Raw genomic sequence first — 23,731 nt, forward strand, 5'->3', positions numbered from 1 at the left:
TGAGGTGACAACTTGCAGCGCTGCGACCTATGAATGTACGCCTTTCATTTATGCATGAAAAAAAAAAAATCAGTGTTGCTAATAGAAATGTGACCATGCTTACCGTGAGAAAGATGGCATCAATAGCCTCTTGCAGGGCCTGGACAACTTGAGGCTTCTTCTCCTTGAACTTCTCTAAAATAGTTGGCACCACCTACAAAAAGGTTAATGAACACCATTGGGTTACAAATATAATTTGTGTACACTTTAAATGTTCTGCAGTTATTAAACACTCTTCACCACAAGTTGTACTCACTTGTCCTGCATAGGTCCCAAATTTCTTTCGAAGGCCATTGGCCAGTCCAGCCAGACACTTGGCTGCCACTGAAACCAGCATCACATTGGTATCTTTCCCCACAACCTGGAACATACAGTTATTTTCTCATCAATGCATTGCTTTTAATTTGAAGAGAACATTTTTAAAAATCCATTTCCCTGATCGTGGTGGAACACGTTACCTTCTTGAGAGCTCTGACGAGGTCTCCATAGTCTCCATTCTCCAGTTTGGGGTTCTTGGCTAGAACCTCTACAGCCTCCAGAGCTTCTTTCCTCTCCTGCCACTTTTTAGCCTCCTAATTAAACACATTAACAAAACTTGCCATTGAGAATAATCGATAAACTGGATTTAATACATCACAAAAATTGAATACTTCAGAAAAAATTCACAAGAAAACCCAATGTGGTCCATTTTGGGGATTTTTTTTATTTTTTTATTATTAACACCAACCATAGCTAGCCAACTGAAAATCTTCAGGATAATTTTAGAGAATCTTACAATTTTGTCATAGAAGTCTTTCGGGATCTTGGACAGAACCTCTACGGCTTCCAGCAACTCGTATGGGTCCACTGATGGCACAGTTTCTGGTTCATCCTCTCCTGTAAGAGATGAGTAGAAAATAGCTTAATCAGAAAGACTCTTTAAATTTATCATAGCAATAGTTTCCTTATTTTAGCATGAGGCGTTGCTATATCTACCCTCAGACTGGTCTCCTTGGGCTTGCTGCTGCTCAAACTTGGCCTTCAGGTCCTGCTGTGAACGTAAGAAGCGGGTTTGCTTTGGAGGGGTTGAAGGGAGCTTTTCCCATTCTTCTTCAAGCTCCTTCAGCTGCGTGGACATGGGAAAATAGACCATGTTTAATTGACTGAATTTCAAATGGGAAAAAGTACGCCGGTCCATCAGGTGTAACCCACCTGTACTGAGTTGATTTTCTGCAGGGGGGGTCTCAAAGCATCTCTGATCCATTTGTAAATCTCAACAGCGAGAAGTTTGGCCTCTTCTCGCACGGCCTTCTCTCTGGACTCAAACTGCTTCGGTAAAATCTTCACGATAGGCTTCAAGGTCACGATCTTGGAGCCAAACTCACTGTAGTTCGGATTTTACAAGAAGACAACACAAGTATTGGGTTAGTTACTCCGCACGGCACAACAAGGCTTATTTTAGCCAACATTTTAGTCTCATGTTGAGACTACAAAACTTTTATTTCAGCCAAAACTACTCGAAAGGTGTCATTTAATTGGAACTTTTGAATAGTCAGCGTTAAAAAAAAAAAACGAACTGCACCAACCTGAGGGCCTTTCTGAGTGTCTCAATGCAAGCCACCACAATTTTGGGGTTCTTGTTCTCAAGCCCTTTAATGAGTTCATCCTGAACCACCTCAGCCTTTTCAATTTCTATGTACGTCAAGCAAATGTCCATTCCGAGCTCTTTCGCTCGCACCTTTGGCTGGTTGAACACTTTGGTCACGACTCCAGACACCACATCCCCCGTTGTTCTGCAGAAAACAAACACATAATGATGTAAAGGCAGCGCACTGGCACTTAGTCAAACTTATGAAAAACATCTTTGACCGTATTAAAAAAAAAAAAAAAAAAACATTACTCAAACTGTCACTGCCACAAACACCATAAAATTACAAGAACGCTCTTTCAATATTCTTGAAAAAAAAATCATCATGTTGCACATTACTACCTAAAACAGAATACGCCATTCCAATGTCACACATTTACTTACTTGCCAGCTACGTGGGCATTCTCCACAAAAGCCAGGGCCGCCTCAAGGCCTTTAAGCTGAGCCACCGCATTGGACTCAGTCACAAACTTCTTGATCAGTCCCAGGTATTTGCCCCACTCTGGACTCTTCTCATCGTCAATCCTCTGGTACAAGCTCAGAGCCTCCTCATAACCACTCAGACGGGCTTTCCACACCTGGTCAGAGAAAAACGTTGATGAGGAAAGAGGGGTCAATGTGTGAACAACTGCATGATGAGCAAACATGATTCTAGAGTGTAAGTCAAGCTAAACGGAGAGATTACCTTATGTTCACATTTCTGGTCAATGGGAAGCTTCAACCACTCGCTGTTGTCCCCCATGGTGGTCAATAGGGGATGGACTTCCCCAAAAGGAATTCAGCTGGGAAAAAATTACATACGACAAAAATGTTGGTATATTCAGCAAAGTCATCAAGGCAAATCTGTTGCAGCAGTAACCGGTGGATTTCATTTAAAGATGACGATATGGCATTTCCAATGAGGTTATAACCCAACAGCGGGGAGGCGAGGTCCCCAAAACGTGGCTTTAATATTTTATGTGACACACAAAAAGCAGACATGTTTTGTTTGGTGGAAGCAGGCTCAGGAACCTTACCAAAGAAAGCAACAAAAAATTATGAAATATTTTCTGCATCCATTTTATCAGATTATCAAATTACACAACAGAACCAGTAAAATACCCAATAACTAATAACTCAAATATTTGATTTCTGAAGCACCTGATAAAGCAGCTCTCTAACAGTTAACACACAGTCAAGCACGAAGTGGACTTGCTTGGCTTTGTTCATAAGAAGAACACAGTGAAACGGAATTACGCCGACGACTGAAAGCTTTCGCGCTCTCAAGCACTTTAACCTTGCCAAGTCATCGCCTGAAAGCACACTCAAGCACAGGCCTCCGCTTCCTAGGTCACAAATTGAATCCACTGATTCAAGCCACGCGTGAGGAAATAAGTCAAGAAAATCGCCATTGGAAATACAGATCAGTGCTTTCTAAAAATGCATGACCACTTTTAACACACACGGCAAAAAAAAGAACAGCATATTTTGTGATCTAAGTGCATTAACATGGGCGCTCATGTGCAGTAAGCACCCACACCATGTAAAAAAAAAAAACTTGGGTCGTAAACAACGTAGGCAAGAATAGAAAATAGTAACGGCAAAAACTTTGGGTACAACATCAGCAGTGTCCCCAGCATCCCATCTAGCGTGTGAGGTCACTCGATAGAGCAAAGGTTGCCGAAGATACGACGGAGAATTTTACATGTTGAATGCCATGCAATGAAAGGCAATTGGACCCGGTGCTGCCACAATGCATTTCGAAGTTGCTGCGATGTGGCCGCGTGAGAACATTGCAGCATTAACGTCCTCAGATGACTTGAATGAATGTGAATCCATTAATCACGTATCCGTTACATGCATTATCCCCACTTTATGGACTTAATTACGGATTTGTGTTGCGTTTGCTTGCTCTGGAAACTGAAGTGGCACCGCTAGAGATCTTGGAAAGTCTTGAGTCATGAAACCCATTGATGGGCATCTGCAAGGGGGGGCAACAGCAACTGCTGCCTCATATTTCCTCTCCTTCGTGTGGCTACTAAGCACGTACAAGGCACAACTACTGTCTGAAATTGACTCTAAAAAGCTAAGACTGCGCACTAATTTGCACATAGGCGACTGTGCCCATGAACACACGTCCTGCAGCATGCACACGCACATCCACACGCAACAAAAATATTTTCCATCCTTTTTTAAATTCAATGGCTTTGCCAAGTTTTTTCATGACCGTACAAGCCCCAATCTTTCATTGTTGCACTTTGTTCACTCTGTCAACCTTTAACATTCAGTTTTCAGCAGTCGATATTTTTCAAAAGGGGATTCATAAATGTTCAAATTGTTGTTTTTTGTTTAGTTAAAACACAAAAAGAACATGACACGGGGTGCCGCATCACAGCAACAAGGTCGTGTCTGTGTGGGTTCTGTCCGGCTACAACGTTATCCTGCCACGTGATGCAAACTGGGAGCTCAAAATTGTCTGTAGGTGAGACTAGTGTAGGAGAATAAATGGCTGTTTGTCTTTCTACGGGGCTCTGTAACAAACCAGCAACTGGTTGCAGCACCCAGAGCGCCCCTGAGCGCAGAAGAAGCAGTAAAATTGATGGCCGGATTGAATCCAAAGACATTTGTGAAATGTTTGTGAGGATTTTGTTTAAAAGCAAATTTGGAAGTCTTTATTTATTATAATAACTGTTATAACTGAAAAAGAATCTGAACAGCCAATGATTTTGGCTAAAAGAAAATTCCATTTGTTTAATAAGTGTAGCTTATTGTTTGGTTCTTGTTTGAAAATATGTGGAGAATATTGGTGATCTGAAAAAAGTTAACATGTAAATTTGTTTGCTCTGTACACCTTGTTTAACAGCAGCAGCCGTTTTAAGTTCGGTGTTGGGGAAAAAAGATGCATTGATAACCGTGACGACCACGATAACCTTGACAATCTGTGAATAGTCGAGTCGTAATCAAAGCGTGAGGTGCCTTAGATGACACACCCTTAACAGGAGGGCTTCTGCCACCCAGATTGTCTGTGCAATTTTCCCCAGACATATTATTCTCTTCTGCACAGAAAAGCAGCATTTTCAGTCAAATTCCTGTTACATTGCGGGTTAGGTATTCTGTTTTAATTGACCAAATCATAGGTCATATGTGCAGTACTCTGACCATGCAATTCTTTCTGAGATGCATTTTGAACTACTGGTGGCTACCTTTGCAAGCTCTTTGTACTATGCAACTATGGTAGATGCAAGCGAATCAAGACAAAACGTTTTCAGGCGGCGTCTTTGGTCTGCAGTAGTCCAGGTGTGCTTTCACATTGGACAAAGGGTCTGAACTATCACAGAATTAAAAAAAAAAAAAAAAAAAAAAAAAAACTCTGATCCTTTGGTTCAGGCCAAACAGAGGCAATGTGAAAGCTGAAAGCTCCCATACACGATTTAGGAAAGTGACTGGAGTGAATTCAGTTGTTTGAAGCTTCACTTCACAGAAGTAAACACATTGTATTAGTCAAACAATCATACATCTACTGTTGATGCATGTCACAAATCATGCTACCGTCTAATCCATTGAGAGACCTACAAGTACGTACTGATAGCGTTCAAGGAAAGGAAAAAACAAGATGCAAAATCAAGGAACATAAAAAATATCGCATATAATATTCATATTAACCAAGTATATTTTTTTCAATGCCAAGAGACTCCTATTAAAATAAAAGCGTTCTGTGAAGCAGATTATTAACTGTCCTGTTGGGGCTCGACTGCAACTGTAAAATGTGTTCTACTGGCACATTTACCAGAGAGGTCATGCGATGTGAGAAATAATGGAAATCTGATGGCTGATGGCATCACCATGCCTCGAAGCATCGATTTGCAGAAGAACTGTGAAATACTTATAGTGCAAGAAAAAAAAAAGGAAAAAAAAAAAAAGAGGCCACACTGAAGACATGCAGACAGCTGCCCACAGTGCGCTAGCCTAATTGACCAGACAACATTACTCTGCCATTAGTCGTTCAGAATAGCACCACCGTCGTTCAGCATCATCATTTCAGCTGACTAATTTTCGACAAGATTCACTCAGACTGGGAGTGGTCATCATCTTAAGTAGCCGTTAGATACCAGTCCAACGAGCGCCATTAACTAGCTAGCGTTCACTTAGCAATGACACAAACAGCCGTAGGCTGCAGCTTAGTGCGTTTTTCGTAAAAACCCTTGGGTCGTAGGCAACGTAAGACTTATCATCGCATACTAGAGTGGACGCATTGGCTCAAACCATAGTCATTGCGAAACCGTATTGTCAACTGCCACTCGGTAGTCCCGACTAGCAGCTCCAAAACCCATGAAGGGCTCTGAGGCGGCTAACCTAACCTTCCATACATCCGCGCCAACACGGCCAGGCCTAACAACGCAGCTCATAACAACCCACAACAGCTTTGACTTTCAGGTTTCAGCCGAGCATAGGAATAAGCAGTATGACGAAAATTGTGACAAATCGCTGGAATACCTGTGGTGGCCTTAAGGACGAGAAAATGATGCCGTCCGTTCTGATAGATTAGGATAATAGTGAAATCTGCTACCTACGGATACAATCTAGCCTTTTATACGAGTGTGGTCGACGCGAAGGCGACATAACCACTTCCGGTTCTAAATAAAACTGGAACGTGCAACATTTCATTTCAATAAACAAGTTACAATTTAGTAATACAGGAGTGTTGCACTGATCAAATATAATGTATATTTATTCCTAACAATTATTGGAGCACATTGAGTTACGCATAACAAGTTACATAAACAGTACATATTTCGCGCTTTTATTTCTAAGTCAACGTGAAGGCAGTTTCCGGACCTGGACCGGCGTAACTTTTCGGAGCTTTGTCAAATTAGGGCGGCGATACAGGATGAGGGCGGAGACAAGGACACCACCCAGTCTGCGTCACTCTCCTGACGGATGGCTTTAATAAAATTCTTTCTGTATAACAGAGTAAGCGACACCAGCGTTTATAACACTCCCGTTCTTCTCTGTCTTTTCCTCTCTAAACAATCAATATTTGTATCGTAATTACTTGGTTATGCTTCAAAGTGCCTTCGTATTTTGACGCTACCCAAAGTTAGTGATTGGTTGGATTTTGAAAAGTGTCCCGCCCCTAAAATACGAAATCCCTTTTACCGATTGGATAGCGAACAGCTTCGTATTTGCTTGGCTACTTTGACAGGAGCTTGTAGTTGGGTAATGTTTATGTTTATTTGGATTTGGACTCATGGAGGACTGAGGGGGATGACATTGTAGCAAAGAAGGCCAGAGATGCCAGTATTAATAGGGCAGACGTTTAAACGTTCAAAGGACAAGTCAGAGTCACTAGGAGTTCTAGTGGACACAGGACAAAGGGAACTTTATCATCAATAAAGTCAAATTATTCCAATATTTGCTAACGCTTTATACACTCGTATTTATGAGTATCCTATACATATGTGGGCTTTTGTTGTTGTTGTTTTTTACAACCTTCCCACATCTAATATACTCCTAGTCATGTCTTTGATGTGGGATTAGAGAATATATGTCTTTAAAAAAAAGCATGTATTCTTCACAACAATCTCTCCTTATTGGTAGATGATTTATCAATATTTTTGGAACAAGGAAGTGAAGGTCTTATTATTCACACAATGAATACAATCAACTTGGTATTGCAGGAAATCTTAAGAAGGCTGCTACTGTTAACCATGGTAGAAGTTTGCAACCAGTGTTAAGAACCGGAAACCATATAACTGAAGACATGATTCCTTAAGTAATGCAAGACAGTATATTAGAACTCCAGAACCACATTTTCCTATGAGTCACATCTTTTGCAAATAATGTTCAACCATGCGAGCAAAATACTGTCTGTCACATTGAACAGAGCAATGTAATTATATATATTTTTAATACTGTATACGCCTGACACAACGCGTATACCTATTGACTTTCCCCTTTACGAACTGGGAACAGCTCATTGCGTTTCTCTGCCAGATGGGGGCAGTAAAGAGTCCGAATTTACTCGGGTTGTTTGAACTGGATGCAGAACAGGTGTATGAGGGCTGCACTACAGACAGCCCAATCTCAAAAATACAATTTGATGGGAGGAATGTGATTTTGAGATTTCTTGACAGTAACAGGATTTATTGATTAACTCAAAGAAGAAATCAGAAGGTGAAGAGGAAAACAGACCTTTATGCGAGAGTGCTGCAACGGAAAGAGGATGCAAATGGAATCAAAGCCCTACGAATGAAGACGTTTGCCTCAATGATACCCGGAACCTTTGCGTGCCGCGTTTTTCCGGGGTACTTATTAAATGTAACTCACAACATCTCTATGGACAACCTCCGTCTCAGCAAAATCCGCAGATAAGAGCTTTCTAAATTCTTAATAAAATTCCAAAATGTATTTACATGCTAAGTCACAGGTGCATGTTGTTTATTAGTTTGCCCCCCCAAAAAAAATCATTCAAACTGTATTAATGTTAATTACGACGTTATCTTCAAACGGGACAAACAGAATGAACCGATTTAATTCCATCGTCCCCGTGGACGAATATCTTGGTAGGTTTTGTTTTTGTTTTTGTTTTTTGCAATATTTTGACAATCGTACTGCTATATTTAACCATTTTGAGTAATTGTCTTGCCTAATTTTGTGTCCGTTCCCTTGAAGCGGACAGCAATGTGTTATTTTACCTGAGTGACGCAGTGACTCAGCTGTTGGAACACAAAGAGGAATACGCTCAGTTTGGGGTGATTCGCTATTTTGCTGAATAGTAAGTTATGCAGACGCCCGTCGGTGTGAAGCACATGTTTGTTGCTGCTTTCGTCGTTGTTTTTTATGTTTGGACATGTATGCACTTGTGTAGTTTCAGCAGCGTGAAGAACAGTAACCATGTCCTCTTCAGAGAGTATAACTACATCAGGGCTACTCCTCATAACAGAGCCTCCTTCATAAGAGTCTTCTGGAGATGCTACAGGCAACTTGGCAAGAGTGGAGGTGAGTAAATAAAGACATTGTGAGAGAAAAAGAGAGAATATGGCAACTGTACCTGTACGCCTTTTGTATTTCAGACCTACTGTCCTTGCTGGAGTATCGCTCTCTGCTGCAGTTGCTTTGTCCTGACTTCCCAGCTGAAATGGTGCAGAGTACAGCCAGGTCAGTGAACTGACTCCACTTCAGTAGCCGCTAAGTTCTTTTTTTTTTTTTTTTGAAAAACACATTTCAAGAATGGAAGAAATTAAAGACATTTCCTTATTCTGTGAATGTAATGTTGAAGCATTGATCTGTTTGCTGCAGTAAAGCTGTAAATCTATCGATTTGTACTCCTTTAGTTTTTTTTTTCTAGATTTCATGTTCTCAAGATTAAAGTTAAATGCACACGATCCCCAAACTTAAACTCTTGTACAGTCTCTGCACTTGTACACTGTACTCACCAATGCGACATTGAAATGGTCAGAACCTTTGCAGTATTAGCAACTTCTCTATTATTTCTTTCACATTTACATCTTACACATTTACACTTCCACATCATTGTAGTCACTGACACAAGTCCTTTGTCAAAGAGAAACAGTAGACTTGAAACTAATAATATAATCTATGCAAGCTAAAAAAAAAAAAAAAAATGTTACTGATTTTTATTATTACAGGTTCAATTTAATTATGAAATTATTGCAATTATGAAATATTTTATATTTCTTAAATGGTACTACTATTTGTATGAATATCTTATCCAAATGTAGACTATTTACTATTACACTTTCTCACTGTGCTTTTGTTGAAATTGATTTTTTTTACAACCTTCTGACATAGAATATATTCCAATGTCCACATGTCTTTGATATGGGATTAGAGCCTCTACATTCCGTTATGCTGTGATTGTAATGTCAAAGCATGTAAAGCTGTGAATCTACTGATTTGCACTCCAGCCTTTTCTGTTTTTTTTCTAGTTTCCATGTTCTCAAGATAAAAGATTGATGCACAGACGTCACTTTGTTGTACAATGTTAAAAAAATGTTTTATGTTGATTATATATTGATTTGTGTTCTGCTATTAACAGTAGCGTTTCTAGCCATTTCAATCTTAATTTTATTGCCTGACTCACTTACTCAATACAAGTAATGTAAATGCATATTTTGTTTTATTTTTATTATTTTTTTACATATAATTTGACACCTACAGCCTACCAAAATAATATTAGAATTAAAATAAAATGCATAGGTCGTGTATGCCTATTTAGAAATACCTCTGGTAATACTTTTTCCTCTCTCAGAATTGTCCTGATGGACGATGCCTTGGATTGCCTGATGTCATTCGCTGATTTCCTCTTTGCTTTCCAGCTGCAGTTCTATTATCAGGGTACTGGCAAAAATGATTTGTCCTATACAATTAATTAACCAATCGGTCAATGTGTATGTGTGCATATGTATATGTCCGTATGTGTGTGTGTTTGTGTATGTGTTTTTCAATTATACATCAGTTTCTTTTATATACACCTGACCATTTTAAACAACATAAGGTTAATTGTCATGCTTTGAAGGGTGATTCAAAATGTTTTGTTTTTGATTTAAAAAAAAAAAATCTATTTACTGATGCACGACAAAGTAAAGCTGTTTTCACCTAAAGTGTACAAATGATGCATTTGCTCTGGTATAATTGTCTCTAGAGTTCCTGGAGAGTGTGCTGGTGATCTACCAGGATCTGCTGGCAGGAAAAAGTCCCAACACGGTCATTGTTCCCACTTCAACCTCCGCCGATCAGCTTCCCTCTGTGGCAGCTGAGGAGAATGACAAAGACGAGCAGCAGGACAGCGTGATGCCGTCCTCTCTTGCTCAGTGTATAGACGCCCTGTGTGACCGGTTCAAGCACTGGTAATGTAGCCACAAAAAGTCTCATCTAATCCACCCTATCACTGTCATGAATATAAAGCTGAATTTTAATGTAAAACCACACCTTATCAATCTCTTCTTGTATTTGTTAAATGTTTTAATTTCATTACTTTTAGGCAGCAGTCATTCCAACGTCCTTTAGTAACGAACCCCTTTCACAACTGTTGGCTGTCATAACCCAAAATACATCACTGAAGACAAGAATCAGTTTCTGTTGTTTACCAAGAGAGGTTTTTTGTGTGATCAGACTGTCAAACTTTTTTGTTTTTGTCTTGTTCCAATCTCTGTGTATGTAGTCATCCTCCCAGGTCCTGCATGAGGGAAGCACTGGAGCAGATTGACAAAGTGTCTTACTACAGCTTCCTAATGACCCTGGCTAAACACGAGACTGTCAATGAAACCATTGGTATGCATAACAGCTGATATTATCCTACTTGTGTCCTGAGAATATTTCTAAGTTCATAAGGTTTACTTCAAATTGTCCTATTGTTACCAATAAGTCATAAAGTATCTGTGAAGTATTCAGATTGTTCAACAGCTTTTACAGACACTAATTGCTGTTATTGACCACAAATGTATATTTGTACCATGAGGGGATTTAATCTAAAGCAGCAAACCACTGACTTTTACTGAAAAACATTTACTTCATTTACTTCAAGTTTGTCCTAATTCTGTAAATACTAATCTGCAATTTTCCTTTTGTGTAGGTGTGTTACCTAGTAAGGCAGAGCTGCTCATTGACCCAGAAATGGACCAAGAACTGGACAAATTGTAAGAGCATACACGTAGAAATGCACATCTGCATCAGTACAAAGAATATGCTGCTTAGCCAATAGGGGGCCTCTGAACATTTTGCCCTATTTACCTCTTCCCTGCATTTCTTTCCTTCTTTGACACTGTCCAGAATTGCCCAGATCTCAGTAAGCCCAGGCAGCAACAGCAGTGGCAGTGCCGTGGGGGCCCTCAAGGAGGTGCAGAGGAAGGCCTCGCCCAGGAAGAACATTCACCACAGGAGGAGGATGGAGGTGGAAAGCGACGGCTCGACAGAGGAGACGGATTCCTCTGAAAACTGAAGTTGAGAACACATCAAAGATGTGCCTCTGTTACTTACTCTGGAAGAAAAAAAAAACGTGGTTATACTTCAGTTTTGACATAAGGCTTCGTCAGCGTGAATTATTCTCCATCTTTACATAGGATTGAGTTTTTCCACCGTTTTCCAGAAAAATATTGAAGGATCAAGTGATGTGAATGCAATGTAGCACTTTTTATTTTGAGCATAAACATTTTATGCTCAAGTTCCTCTTTGCACAGTTTTCTGATTTGATGAGTTTCTGCACTGATTATTTTAAATAGATAGCCAGTGGTGGAATCACTGATAGAATAATCAATTTTCTGTTCAATAATAGATCAACATTCATTTGTAGGATTACACTAACAGGGGACAGGCACTCTGAAAAGACACTGGATATGGTGGAAATGGCCCTGCTAGACTACTAGACATACTAGTCACCCTGACTAACTAGTCTGCGGGGCTGACTGGGCGGATCAAGCCCTCTTATAATAGTTGGCACGATTAAATAGTTGACTGATTTGATGTGCAACTCATATGTGAAACTTGTGGACAAGATCTTAAAAACATACACAGCAATTGGAACTCATACATTTGCAGGCTGCATGTGCATTAAAATTTTTCCTGTTCCTATTTCTCAACTGTTGATGTGACTGTCAATGCACTACTGTCAGTTTATTTATTCAATTGTGTTTATTTTCGCAGTTTTTGAATGTTCTTCCCAACTGTTACCGTTTTTATTTTTGTTCTCATCATTTCCCCTGTATCACTTCCTCCAAACAGCTCTACACTTTACACTACATTCCGAAATTCCCAGATATGACATTGTGGAAAATGTGTTTTTTCTCCAGTGTATGAATGTCAGACAACAATGTAATAATGTCACCTTTGAAAACCATGTTTTTAGCTGCTAAACAAGTTCATTTCTAAAGGTCAAGGTCACTGGACTTTAAATCACGTCTTTAAAGTGCAGATGCAAAAGTGATTTATTGACAAGAATAACCACCATCATCATCAATACTGCTTGTGTTCATGTTGTTTGTGTCCTAAGTTCTACAACATCAATTTCAGTATCATGCTCTGTCACAGCCAGGTTTGGGTCAGACCAACAGCATTCAATAATATACAAACAGACGAACAGATAGATAGAGACAGAGAGAGAGAGAGAGATTACTCATGTACAGTAGACCTCCCATGCTGTTTGAATCACAAAAGTGGAAAGGACACTTTCAGGTGGATCTGAACAACCTTTATAGTGCATCACACATGACTGCCATGAAAATGAACATTTTATGGATGCAGGATGTTCAGAAAAACTCCTTCCCAACTTGGCAACTGTGATTCTGCTTTATGTGTTGTTTCAGGGTACATGCCTCCGATATTCAATGCATTTCTTATTACGGCATATTTGCAAGTAATTGATATATTGGTTTTCCCTTGAATGCAATAGCAGGAAGATCATCAGCGAGAAAATGCAGAGGTCCATTAATAATGCTAATCTTAAAGATAAAAACTAAAGGACACTCATTGTCAACCCCAGTCCACAACATGACACACGGTCAGTACAACAGCACTGAATCACAGTAACCAGCCTTGTAAGGATTTGAATGAGGATATAAAACATTGCAGGGCAGCCATTGTGGTGCACAAGGTCAGAGCCAGACAGTGAGACTGACTGATAGTAATAGTATTTAGATCATGTTAACGGAAAAGTAAACATCAAATACATAGGATACTTACACTCACAATACCGGTAGAAAATTAAATAGGCACTCTTTGAAAAACATCTTAATGTTCCTTTACATGAATCTGCTCAGACGTATTCGTCACGTAACTCGGATGTTTGCAGATGCTGGGGAAGCTGCGTTTTGGAACGAAACAAACAAATATGCGCGCACGGTCATTGGTCACTATAGAGAGCAATTTGGTTGTAAAATCAGTTGAGCCACCAGATCACCAGGGGTCCTAACCGTGAGCGTCTCCTTTAAAGACAGTGCAGATATTTCTTTCATTCGACTGCAATGTTTTATCAGAGTATATTGTGTCCTAACACTGTTTTGGATCCCCGCCCAGTCTGAGCAGGCGATACAAAGTTACAGTGAACAGAATGTGACATGTTACTCGAATGCACAGTGATTTACCATTCCACCAGCCTGCTTTGTTGTACACGTTTAATTGCACAGCGCCGCTTGGGCCTTGTAATTGTACACATTTAACCTGTGGCTGGAACCACATTGAGGAATAATAATGATTTAAAAAAAAAAAACATCAAGCAGCAAAAAGAGAAACGAGGCACATCAATAGAAACTCCATGGTCTTGTCAAGCAGTAGATTGTCAAGTCAAGGGGTTAAAAATGTTAAATGGGATTCAGCAGGACAGAGAGTATTTTTGGAAACGTCAAACATGTCAGAATTTCTAGAATCTCGAACCCTCTGATGTTTGACAAAAATAATATATAGATGTTTCTTCCTCTAAAAAGGTTAATTTCCATTTAAATATTTAATTTCTGTATTTATATAGGCACTGTCCTTATCACGACTTGATAATGGACCAATTCTGGATGCTTTCATTTTAAGTTTGCTCTTAAACCATTTTAGAGTCATGTGGTAAGGATTGATTTATGTTGACCGAGATTGGATTTGTCACTTGATATAAACCTCATGACTTCAACTCCTGCCCTTATTATATTTTGACATTATGTATGAGCAGGTTTAACTTTTTCTTCCAATGGAGCGTCTTCTAGTGTCCTTTCTTACCCCCTTCCGTAACTTCAGGAATCTACTCAGTTAAGAAATCCACCATGCAAGTGCTGACAAAGATACATCTGTGGTGCAGTTAATGGTTTCAGTCTCTTTTTTTTTTTTCTTTTTTTTTTCTTCTTTAAAGCACAGGGCTAGTAATCAGTACACAGCTAGGCCAGGAATGTAATGTTATTCAATGAAGATGTCTTCAGTGGGACAGGAGTAACCGATGTGTTCTTTGTAGAACTGCTGGAATGCCGTCCTGCAGGGAAACCACAGAGGACACAGAATTGTCACAAAATACAACAGCAACAAAATATGAATCTGCCTCGTGGTGGTTTAGAAACATCCACACATGCAATATGAAAAGAACAAAATGCAAATGCCGCGCAAAACTCTTACCCAACACTCTCGGCCAGAGGGTGTAACGTTGTATCTGACATCATCACATGACAGGCAAAGCGTTGTTCGTCAGGATGCTTGGTGATAAAACCAAAATACCTGCCGCAGGTGGAGCAGTGTTAATCAGTGTTAATCAGCAGCATTTTTGTAGATGATGCCACACGTCTTGAGGAAAACAATTTATTTGAATAAAAAAAAAAGATCAATTCGTTTTTGATGATGATGACGACAAAATTGGCTGCACTTACTTGCTGTGTTTTGGATGACACCCACAGAATGAGATGTTCTTCAACTGGAAAAAGTTAAAACACTGCTCCCCCTGCAAGAAAAGAAACTTGGTGTGCTCCATGTCATGAAAGAAAATGATAGAATATTTCTTTATTTTATCTTTCACTGTACTGTACTGTACACTGTACTGTGTGATGGTGTGATAAATACCAACCATGAGGAAGCCTTCCACGGCAGAAGGACCAATTATTGCCAGAGCTTGGATTTTACCTACATTTCTCTATGTGTTTATAGTTGAACACACACCACATGATAGCATAAAGTTGTGCACGAACCCTGCGAGCAGACTGACACTGGTCCTGGACACTGATTTTCACACCCTTCACGCTGACCTCCAGAACACAGGCTGAGGGTGGCTGACCTGCTACCCGCCTGTTACACGCCACCTGTGATCAAATAACAACAATAAATAACAAATAACGGAAGTGAACGGCTCTGATCATTCAACATCAACGTGTTTACCAATTTGCAAGTTACAAGTTGTAAATGAGTTGTTTGTTTGCCACGTGACAGTGGCCCAGGCACGATACAAAGACCTCTTATTCAGAATCCTTCATGCGATAAGTTGATCTCACAATCTCAGGAAGCTTATGACACCATCAAATCCCGTCCATTTGGAAACAATAGTTAAGCCTGCTGCAGAGTAAAATCTAAATCGTGAAATAAAATGAACAAATGTACCATTTCATGAAGCGAGCCGAAAGCTAGCGAGCTCTGTGTCATAATGTTCTTAGGAAGGATTTGACCCTACTTACAGAGCTTAGAGAAAACAGAGTGATTAGCTTTCAAAGGTACGGCCTTTCACTTATGCAACACGGTGAATGTGATGAAATCCTAACGTGATCTAATGGTTTCTTGTGGTGATTTTTCATGGAAAATAAATTGTATCAACAACTCCCCAGGTGGACAGTTGTAAAGTTTTTTGTTTGTTTGTTTTGTTTTGTTGGGGTTTTTTTAAGTTTCGAAGAGAAATTGAGATTTAGTGAAGTACATATGCACCTTCTGCATGGCCGCACACAGCACATCATTGCCTTTGTGGATGGGGACCAGGACTGAACCCAGGAAGCGCACCAGGAACTGCTCTGTCCAGCCATCTTTTTGGACTGAGACATAAAAAAAAAAAAACTCTCAAATGTTGATTATGGCACAACTATAAGGGAAAAAGTGATCCTGTTTTACGTTTTCGTGTGGCGCACCTTGGTTCATTTCTTTAGCCACCTTGACAACGTAGAACGCTGGAAATATGCCGATGGTGCCAGTCCTCATGTTGTAGCCCTGACACCACAGGTCCTCAGACTGGACCAGCATCAGCACAGGGTCGTCTGCCTCCAGGCACAGCTCATCCTCGTGGCGGGGTACAAACCTGGTGTCGGGTCACCAGAAAATTGCATTTTTAATCTACATATTTGAAAATAATTCATTTGTGTAATGTCCGGTGACCTACCTGTAGACCGCTCTGTGGCTCTGTTGCCGTTCCACCCCGTCCAAAACGCAGGAAAAAAGCCCAAAGGATCCAGCACCTGAGTTAGACAGCACAAATGTTATGCTCAGCAGTTTGCATAGTTTCCTCACATTAAGAAAGTGAATAAGATAAGAAACGTTAAAACAAAACAGCCAACCATTTAAAAACATTTGACGATGTATAACAATGATGAGAATGTGTCAATCATCTCATCATTCCCAGTGCTTTCGGGCAGTGGTTATCAACATGGGGGCCGCCAGGGGGCAGTAGAGAGCCCGCAGACAAATGCAGAGAAGATGCATGTGTAGCAGAAGCTAATACTGTTTGTGGGGCCATTTCGTGCACAAGTTTGGGAACAGGGACACTCATATATCCTTACTGAGTTTTGTAAAAACAAACGCTACCAACTAATGTTTGAACAAATAAATAAAAATAGAAAATACGAACCAGTGGCGCTGTACTGACTGGCGCTGTTGCCGAACAGGTTGAGGAACTTCCTGCTTTGGGAAGCCGCGGCCCTTCCTCGATGGGACTCATCCACCTCTGTAGCTGTTGTCGAGATGACTTTAGGCTGCTTACAGACCCTTGCAACAACTTCCCTCCTCCTCTTGATCTCTTCTTCTCTCCTCCTTCTTAAATCCTCCTCCTTCCTCCTCTTGATCACCTCATCCTCCCTTATTTTCTTCTCGTCCTCTTCGCTCCTATCTAAGACGGGCAAAACACAGGAGAGTTCAATTTACAAGTGTAAAACCAGGAAACACACATGCAGTAGATGGATGGATTTAGCAAGGAAGGAGATAATAGTGCTCATTTGCCCTCCTGCCACCTTGCTTTGCATCTTCAGAGTTTGTCACTTGCTTTCTTTCAGAGCCTTCTTCAAAGCGTTTGCCAAAAAATAAGCCTGAGAACCGTTCTCATGGCAGGATTACTTTTATTGTACTGCGAGTATACTCTTTTATTAATGTATTTATGGGCAGTATGTTATGTGTATAACACATCAAGCCAAATTTTACACATTGGACCTTTAGAATCAATCAATTTAGTCAAAATTAACATTTTGATGAAGGTCTATGGTATAATGCATTTATAATGCCTTTATAAGGCACTATGAAAACATGTCATGAATGTTGACAATTATGTATGACAACTTATGACAATGTATATAATATGTTATAAGCTCATCATTCATAATGTTTTATACCTGCATGGCAAAGTTAACACTCAAGTTCTGAATGACATACCTTATTATAACCAGTTAGCTTATAACACATATGACATATATACACACATATAACACACTTATATCCACCACTTATAATTATTCCTAAAGGTCATAAGTGAGTATGAACATTTATGGCATGTTTTATTATGTCTTTATAAGGTATTATAATGCCTTATAAAGGCACTCATAATACATTATACAATAGACCTTGATAGAAAGCCTGACCAAAAAATGTATTGATTTATTTTTTGAGGTGGGGGGTTTCATCGCCATACCTTTGTTATTGGCTTTCCCTCCTTTCTTCCTCTCCTCCTCATAATCTGGGTCCTCTTCTTCATTGGCTGACTGGTAGACAGTTTCTGCATCGCTGTCGTCGTTGTGCTCATTGTAACCATGCAAGCAGTCCTTGAGGCTGACCAGCTCCAGCTGAGCGTTCTCGTCAACCACCAGAGTGTATTTGACCGAGTCGTAGTTCAGCCCTGCTCGGACGTCGCTCTGGACGGCGGCCGAACCCTCTCCCTGAGAAACAGGGTCGGCCAGCGCGGCGTCGCCGTCGCCCTGTCCGTCCCCTGCGTCCACTTCCGCTTTCCCATCCTTCTTCCTCTCCGTCTCCCTCTCATCCTCGGGGCAGTGGGCTCCACCGTTCTGGACATGCGCGCTGGGAGTCGGCTGTCCCTCGCCCTCCTCCTCCGTGATGTCAGGGTTGATTTGTTGGGGTAGAGAGGGACACAGCGGCCCCGGCGCCGGGCACTCTGTGTCCGAGCTGATGGACATTCTGTTGGACACTCCATCACTGCTGGACCTGGACAGAGCGGTGCTCTTCTCCCGGCTCCTATTGTGGTTTTGGCCTGTGGGATAAAACGACAACGTGGACAGTGAAGAAATGTTGATTGTTGATTGTGGATGATAGTTGTATGTGATGCGGAACAGGTTAACCCGTCAATTCTACTGCCTGCCAGAGGAATTGTTATGTAGGTTGCACATGTTACTCTGGAGCAAATGGCAATATGGCTGAATTCATCGAATTTCAGAATTATTCATTTGTCATAACATCGCAGCAAAGCATTGTCACTGTCTTGTCTGCTATTTGGTCAGCAGCATAGGCTGTAACTCCTCATCTCACACAGCAATGCTTAGGACCTAAACACATTATAGAGGGAGTAATTATTTAGTGAGCTGAAATGTCATGTGATTGAGTTTCACTGGTCAAATGTTGACTTAGGCTGAGTAAACAAGAGAATTAAGCTTAGTTTGAACAAATAATGAAATTCATAAGGAATATTGTTATGTATTATTGTATTACTGCAATTTGATAGCTGGTGCGAATGTTCAGTAAATGCCAGCAATATAGTACACCATACCATTTAGAAATGTAACAAGAAAATTTTTCATTTAAAAAGAAAACGTCTTATAATGACACACCTCAGTACATTTTGCAGTACCTTTTTCATTCAGTGTATAATTTTGTTGAAAAAGCATTAAGAGAAAAAAAATAGAATTAATACAATTACTTGAAAACAGCCAGGAGGACAAACCCTAATATGAATGTCACTGCTGTATTTTCAAAAGAGAAAAGTAATGGCAGTTTTATGGATTAGTGAACTTCCATCTTTAAGAATAATAACTATCAACTCATCCAACCCACTTCACCTCACTTTCCCCTCAACCTTTTTAGTGTGTTTAAAAGCAAGGAAAGGAGAAATGATTAAACCAGCAGTGAGCACTCCTCAGGTGGGTTCATCACCTTGGTTTTGGGTCTTTTCCGGGTTTCTCGGTGCTACAGGTGTCCGCGGAACAACCATGGCCGTCAGATAGACTTCCTGAGTGGCTACTGCATTGTTGTGTCTCAGTCCTCCTTCCTTTTTACCACCTTTGGCGGATAGTTTTCCCTTCCCGTCAGCCCCGTGGTTTCTTAGTCCATTCGGCCTCGTATGCCCAGTCCTGTCTTTGTCCTTCCCTTTGGACTCTTCACACAGCCGTCCCGCTTTCCTGTCTTCCTTCGGAGCATCCCGACCCCTCGCGTCCCTCTGGTTTCGCTCCTTCATAGCCGCTGCTCCCCTTCCCGCTCCCGCCGTTCTCTTCTGACTCCTTGGCGTGGTTGAGGGCTGTGCGTTCGCGGCCCGAGACAGCTGCTTCTCCCGGGTTCGAGCGTGCGTGTCCGAGGTGGTGGCGGCGGCCTGGCTGTTTGCCCTGCTGTGGGCAACACCGCCGGCCAGGGCCGTTTTGGAGGCTGGACGGCGTGCGGCATGCTGGACTTTGTCCTCTGCTTTTGGATGACTGGCTGCAGGTGCCACATCCCCTTGAGAAACAGGGGGGGGGGGGGAACGTAGAGCTTTGGATTACGGGTGAAGCTTAGAGGTAGATTAACGGAGCGCAGCAAGGAGTTGGTGCGCAAAAAGAGTTGAACGGTCGGATCAAGCATCAAACTCACTGCGTTCTTTATGTAAAAGACTATCCAAGTAAAACTAAGAAAAATTAGCCGTGACTCATATCACACTTAAAAGGTAAAATGGTGAAAATTGATAAACAAATGACAAATTCTAACTGGAAATTTGATTTGATTGAAAACTCAAGTCAAAGTGTTCTACATATTTTAGGGCAAACTACAAGGTAGAACTTGCTGCATCAAATCCAGAGTATTTTAACAAATAGGAGAACCACTGATTTAGCTTCAAAACGTACAAACCAATCACTGGATGTTGACACGTTCTATCAACAATGTGCCATTGGGTCACACGGCGAAGGCTAGAGAAAATCACAGTGGTTTTCTTCTTCTCAGCTCTGAAAAATCACTGCAACCCACTTAGCTACACACAGGACATAATGCAAATGTCACAAACTTGCACACTGAAGCCCATTGAATGAATGTTATTGCAATAGTAGATTTCTCTTAAAAGAAGCTAGAAGACATTCAATTTCTGCAAAATTTGAATCACTATGTCCTTGTGTATTCTAGATATATACCTGCATTTTGTAAAGATCATTTCTTGTCTTACACTGTGGTTTATACCTGAAATGTGAGGTGAGGAAGAGCGCGAGTCCTTCTTCCAGCTTTCCTTTTTGCCTAAAGAGTTGTTGTTGATCGAGTCCTGGACAGAACAGAATGAGACAGAGCTGCAAAGTCAGCTTTTAAAACACAACGACATGCAACAACATCTCACCAGCTCCCTCTCCTGTCAAGCCTGCAGTTGTATTGTGATTATTAAAAGTGGGTCATGCCTATGTTCCAACAGCCTTATGTTCACCTCACAGCCTTATGTTTTTGTTTAATTAACTTATGCCTGCATGTACATTGTCGACAATATAAATACATCCGTGTATTTTTTTTGTATGTATCTTCATCTTCTCTTGCACTCTGGGTTTCTGCTGAGTTCACGCTGTCTTGGGTCAGAGGATATCCTGAAGAGTCCCCAGTTTATTTTATTACGGAGCCTTGACAGACAAACAACCATCCACACTCACACCTATAGACAGTTTCTAGTAGCACATTATTCTAATAGTGCATGTCTTAGGACTGTGGGCTGAAGCTGGAGTAAACAGAGGGAACCCAAGAAGACACACTAAAATCAAACAGCAAATTCACAATTTCTTGACCACCAACCGCAGCCAGCTAGTTAAGTTTAGAGGGTTTAGGGACACGCAGTACTCACAACTCTAAGAGGTCAATGTTAACAAAAAAAAAAAGTGAGATGTCATAACTGTGTCATAACATGTCATAACATGGTCATAGTGTAGATAATTCCTCCTGAGCAATGCTTCCATTTTGCTTTTTTTTTTTTTTTCCATTTATCTAGTGCACCAAAAGAGGCAAAAGCATACAATGTTTCTATTTCGATAATAATCTTACATGGCCGCAAATTCAGTTTTAACCACAAACTCCAACAGACATGTAATGTGAATTACAGCACACAGTTACAAACGTCTGCAAGTGAATAAACGCACGTGGCGTGCGGCTGTGCCCACTGTTGAACTTTTGACACGAGCAGATAGTTTAGTGCCAGTCCAGTAAGTGTTCTAATCTGGCTCCTGTGGTGAGTCCAGCTGGCACTAGAACAGCTTAGTAGAGCCAGTTAGCACGGCTCATCACGCTACTAATCACTCTACTAGTGGTGGCGTGATGCTACACGATGATGATAAATGGTAACGGTAAAACGAGTAATATTGCATAACTACAGTTAAGTATTGCTTCGATCCATCCATTTTCTACACCCACTCCCTCGTGCACTCTGGTAGGGCGGGGTTAGCGGGAGCCTATCCCGGCCGCCATTGGACAAATGCAGGGTTCACCCTGCACAGGTGGCCTGTTCATTGCAGTAAAACATTACAGGTTTTATTTATCTCTATTCATTATATTTTGTGTTTTTATTTTGTCTAGATGGTTCAGTTTATCTTAACGTGCTTTAGCAAGATGACGAGTACTCTGAGGATGACAAACCATGATTTTCATCCAAATGTTTCCTCAGATGGGTGAGAAAAGCAGATTGTGATCATTGTTCATTTTGTAAGTGTAACATCATCATGTTTCTAGACATGTACATTTTTGTCTTATCTTAATTGAGTTTTAAACTTTAGTCTCTTGCGCCCAGGAAAACCTTTTATTCTTTGACGTGGGTCAAACACATAATGATTCAGTTGGTCCATTAGAGAACCTTTACGTGCTAACAGATAACTGGATGCAAGTAGGCAGATGCAGGTTAGGATTTCGTGACCACCCTGATCTCCACCGGCACAGTAAACGGAATGCAGCTCCCTCTTAAAGGGACACACCAGGGCCGGTGCTACAGCTAATGCCGACTCCCATTAAGGCAGCAAGATCACTCAGTGCTGCCTGAGCAGCTAATGCTAATGCAGTGCTATTACCACTGGAAATCATTCATGTTTTGTTTGTTGTTTGATGGTGTTATTACATCCATTTTTATCTTGGCTTACTGAAAAAAAAATCGAACAGTTGGTCCATCAAATTTATACTTTGACCATTTTGTGAATAATTTACGTCTGACAGAAGAGCTTTGATGCTATGTTTACCAGCACCAATCTGGGCTAATCACCACAACATCCCTGGCATGTGTCCTTGACCAGGTGACCTAAACTGGAGCTTTGATGTATTTATCTATTTATTAGCTATTCTAGTGAGTTTGAAAAATACTGCCGATAAATAAATCTGCCATTTGCTTTGCAATACACCAAACAGGAAACCTAAGCACTCAAGTACAGCACACACACACACACACACACACACACACACACACACACACACACACACACACACACACACACGCAGAGCCTCCTGCTTCACCATTTTGAGAAGTAAGCCACGTCAGTACACACACATGAAATACAATCAAGCGCCGATGAAAGCATCAAGCAACGCTGTCCCATGTAAGAGACACGAACCACAGCACAGTCAGTGTGTCAGTGTGATACCACGACAGCCTCACCCTGACCACAGCATCCACCCATGATGCTCAGCACTGTGGTAACCCAATTGTGAAATGAAAAAAAAAACAGGGGGAGCCTCCCAGTTTCCTACCTGGGTGCCGGCTTGTGGCAGCTTGGGGAACAGAGCCAGTGTGGTGGGTCTCTTTGGTCGATATTTGTCCATGTCGGCGCAGGTCGAGCGGCCGAGGATGAGGATGAGGAGGGTGGGGTGGTGGTGGTGGTGCTGGGGGCAGCGCCACCTACACCTCCTTCTCCACCTCCTCCCTGATAATGAACCAGCACAGGAGCGCCTCAGCTAGGACAAGGTCTCCCCCCACCCTACACACACACACACCCTCCCTCCTCCTCTACCGTCCCCTTCCTAGTCATCCTCCTCATCCTCCTCCGTCCTCTCAGCTTCAATCAGCTGTGAGCTTTAGCTCTGAGCCCGCCCCCTCTCGCTAGTCCCTCCGCAGCCATTGGCCGGCTGGCCCGCCGCGTCACATCACTGCCACTGTCACCAGCGGCAGCATCAGCATCATCATCCCCGTTCCTGGCAGCAGCAGAGGGAAATGTAGAGGAGAGTCAGAGGGAA

General features: G+C 41.3%; 3 protein-coding genes across 6 annotated transcripts in view; 1 reads left to right on the forward strand and 2 right to left on the reverse strand.

The window, feature by feature from the left end:
* ckap5 (cytoskeleton associated protein 5) overlaps window positions 1–9,171 on the reverse strand; it is a 26,334-nt gene extending 17,163 nt beyond the window's left edge. Inside the window, exons 1-11 of one of the 3 annotated variants that reach the window (XM_076042880.1) lie at window positions 9,082–9,171; window positions 8,697–8,840; window positions 2,352–2,448; window positions 2,051–2,244; window positions 1,605–1,811; window positions 1,231–1,402; window positions 1,015–1,144; window positions 815–915; window positions 498–611; window positions 296–400; window positions 104–193 (exon numbers count right to left, since the gene is read on the reverse strand). In XM_076042880.1, coding sequence (XP_075898995.1) covers window positions 104–193; window positions 296–400; window positions 498–611; window positions 815–915; window positions 1,015–1,144; window positions 1,231–1,402; window positions 1,605–1,811; window positions 2,051–2,244; window positions 2,352–2,408 — 1,170 coding nt within the window. In that variant the 5' untranslated portion in view covers window positions 2,409–2,448; window positions 8,697–8,840; window positions 9,082–9,171. Of the gene's footprint in view, window positions 1–103; window positions 194–295; window positions 401–497; window positions 612–814; window positions 916–1,014; window positions 1,145–1,230; window positions 1,403–1,604; window positions 1,812–2,050; window positions 2,245–2,351; window positions 2,449–6,139; window positions 6,268–8,696; window positions 8,841–9,081 lie in introns of those variants that run through there. The other 2 variants (XM_076042878.1, XM_076042881.1) reach the window with 2 other exon arrangements.
* On the forward strand, window positions 7,601–12,367 carry cstpp1 (centriolar satellite-associated tubulin polyglutamylase complex regulator 1). The gene is made up of 9 exons (XM_076042885.1): window positions 7,601–8,208; window positions 8,318–8,420; window positions 8,514–8,644; window positions 8,719–8,803; window positions 9,918–10,003; window positions 10,311–10,515; window positions 10,830–10,939; window positions 11,241–11,304; window positions 11,438–12,367. The coding sequence occupies exons 1-9, from the start codon at window positions 8,127–8,129 to the stop codon at window positions 11,604–11,606; spliced, it is 1,035 nt and encodes a 344-aa protein (XP_075899000.1). The 5' UTR covers window positions 7,601–8,126; the 3' UTR covers window positions 11,607–12,367.
* Window positions 12,368–13,405: 1,038 nt separating this feature from the next.
* LOC142899337 (C-Jun-amino-terminal kinase-interacting protein 1-like) lies at window positions 13,406–23,458 on the reverse strand. 2 transcript variants are annotated; one of them, XM_076042883.1, is made up of 12 exons: window positions 23,249–23,458; window positions 20,729–20,807; window positions 19,463–19,999; window positions 17,994–18,566; window positions 16,944–17,201; window positions 16,479–16,554; window positions 16,231–16,397; window positions 16,034–16,137; window positions 15,310–15,420; window positions 14,995–15,065; window positions 14,747–14,845; window positions 13,406–14,606 (listed from the first exon to the last, which is right to left on the reverse strand). In XM_076042883.1, the coding sequence occupies exons 1-12, from the start codon at window positions 23,318–23,320 to the stop codon at window positions 14,534–14,536; spliced, it is 2,220 nt and encodes a 739-aa protein (XP_075898998.1). In that variant the 5' UTR covers window positions 23,321–23,458; the 3' UTR covers window positions 13,406–14,533. The 2 variants fall into 2 exon arrangements, with proteins under 2 accessions (XP_075898998.1, XP_075898997.1); XM_076042882.1 differs by having other exon boundaries at window positions 19,463–20,017.
* Window positions 23,459–23,731: the final 273 nt, after the last annotated feature.

This window comes from Nelusetta ayraudi, unplaced genomic scaffold (genome assembly GCF_046127955.1).
Source record: "Nelusetta ayraudi isolate G7.1 ecotype Tasmania unplaced genomic scaffold, CSIRO-AGI_Nayr_v1 ptg000071l, whole genome shotgun sequence".
NCBI classification, from domain to species: Eukaryota; Metazoa; Chordata; class Actinopteri; order Tetraodontiformes; family Monacanthidae; genus Nelusetta; species Nelusetta ayraudi.